General features: G+C 30.5%; 1 protein-coding gene across 1 annotated transcript in view; it reads left to right on the top strand.

Moving 5' to 3' along the window:
- STK3 (serine/threonine kinase 3) overlaps positions 1-2191 on the top strand; it is a 267782-nt gene that overhangs the window by 180883 nt on the left and 84708 nt on the right. The window contains exon 7 of the mRNA XM_017892571.1: positions 724-899. Within this exon, the coding sequence (XP_017748060.1) occupies positions 724-899 (176 nt within the window). The remainder of the gene's footprint in view (positions 1-723; positions 900-2191) is intronic.

Genomic DNA, 2191 nt, shown 5'->3' with positions numbered 1-2191 from the left:
TTATTTTTTTTTTTTTTTTAGTTTGAACAGGGTCTTGCTCTGTTGCCCAGGCTGAAGTGCAGTGGCACAATCATGACTCACTGCAGCCTTGACCTCGCAGGCTCAAGTGACTCTCCCAACCTCTGCCCCAGAAGTGGCTGGGACTACAGATAGGTGCCACCACACCTGGCTAATTTTTTGTATTTTTCATAGAGACAGAGTCTCGCTATGTTGTTCAGGCTGGTCTTGAGCTCCTGGGCTCAAGCATCCCTTCCACCTTAGCCTCCCAAAGTTCTGAGGTTATGGGCAATGCGCCACCATGCCTAGCCAAGTCCTCATAATTTCTTACAGCTGAAAATGTACAATAACAATAGCAATGCAGGCTTAAATACAAAGAAAAAAAGTCCACCAAAACACTTGAGTTTTAAAATTTACTTTCTTTGAGGAATTTGAAATACAGCTGAAATGATTTTTAATAAAATTATGATAATGATTCTACTAAACTTCTGAAGTGTTTCTACAATCTAAACATACCAGACCTTTGCCTAATCATCAGCTTAATTTTATTTGGTCTGGGTATTTTAAATTCTTATTTCACTTTGTTCTTTATGAAATTAATTATGTTGGCCTTGAATCTGACCAGTGCAAATTTATTATATGACTTCATAAAAAATCATACTTCAATGAAAATACTTCCTTAAATGTAAGAACTTATACCTTCCTTATGTTCTTTGTTTACCTAAGGAAATACAACCTCACCACAAGTACAAAGACCATCTTTCATGGACTACTTTGATAAGCAAGACTTCAAGAATAAGAGTCATGAAAACTGTAATCAGAACATGCATGAACCCTTCCCTTTGTCCAAAAATGTTTTTCCTGATAACTGGAAAGTTCCTCAAGATGGAGACTTTGACTTTGTAAGTACATTTTAATTCTTCCATTTGTTTTCTCCTTCTATATTTTACCATCAAATTGAGAAGCATAGTTCATATGTATATGAACTGTGTGTATGTATATACAATTATAGACCATATGTTAATATTCATTTTACAGCCATATACGTGGATAGAGGAATTGTGAAGCTGTAGCTTACTTATAGAAATGTACTTGCAGAAAATACTTTTTTATAGTTAAATAAATCATAGCTCAAATTTAGACAAATATTCAGGACTCCTTAAAACTAAAATGACAACTATTTTAAAAGATGTTTTCAATAATGCAAATATGAGATACTTCTGACAGTCAGTAAACTCAGTTGCCAAAATTAATGATTCAAAGGTATTTATGACATAGTTTGAGAATTTGCTTCAATTTTGAAAGTATATGAGTTGGTTTCTGTTTGAGTAAGTGTTAATTCCACTTGGTTTCTCAGAAATAATAGTCCTATTCTGTACCTAGGAGCATATAAACTTCCGTATAAAACTGCCTTGTCGCCTATTTTGTTACATTATCTCTTTATTTCTTCTACCCTGGTTCTTCTTACTTCTTTGAAAGAATGCATAAAATACAGATAAACTATTTTAAAGTAACTGTTTCCAGAACTTGAGAGAGTAAATTCTCAAAATGAGTTATTTAATGGAGTGAAAATTTTGTGGAGTAAATTTTACTGAAGAACATTTTAAATAATAATGTTACTTTTCCATATTGTTCTAGAAGATTTTTTTTTCCAAACAAAATAACTTTATAATCCTTTGTAGTTTTATTAATAAAAGTAAATACAATTTTAGATATATGTAAATATATACATTTTTTAAATTTAAGAATTTTTAAGTAATATTAAACCATTTTGCTTAGACAACATGACTCCAAATGCTTTGCAATTATAAATATTTTAAGTACTTTTTTCCTCAGTGCTGTGATTGAGTTTTTAAATAATCAGATAATAAAGTTTCAAAATCTGTCCCCAGTAAATTTAGTACTAATTGCTAGCAAATATTAGCAGTATAATTCACAGGTTAGCCTGCAAACATCATTGCAATGTCTACTCAATATTTTTTTCAATATCATAGTAAGCAATTAGAAAAATAAAATCAGTGTGTCTTTAGTCCTAATAAGATTTCATTTTAAGCTATCTACTTTTTAAAAATTATGAATTATTTAGAATGCTGACATTTAAGCTTTAAATTATTCATGAATATAATGAATAATGTAGAGTATTTAACCACAAAGAGTTCTGTCTTGTGTCAGTTGGAATAAATCTTTTTTTTTT

The sequence above is a fragment of the Rhinopithecus bieti genome, unplaced genomic scaffold, assembly GCF_001698545.2.
Source record: "Rhinopithecus bieti isolate Rb0 unplaced genomic scaffold, ASM169854v2 scaffold_73, whole genome shotgun sequence".
Taxonomy (NCBI): domain Eukaryota; kingdom Metazoa; phylum Chordata; class Mammalia; order Primates; family Cercopithecidae; genus Rhinopithecus; species Rhinopithecus bieti.
This window is presented reverse-complemented; position numbering and strand designations above follow the sequence as displayed.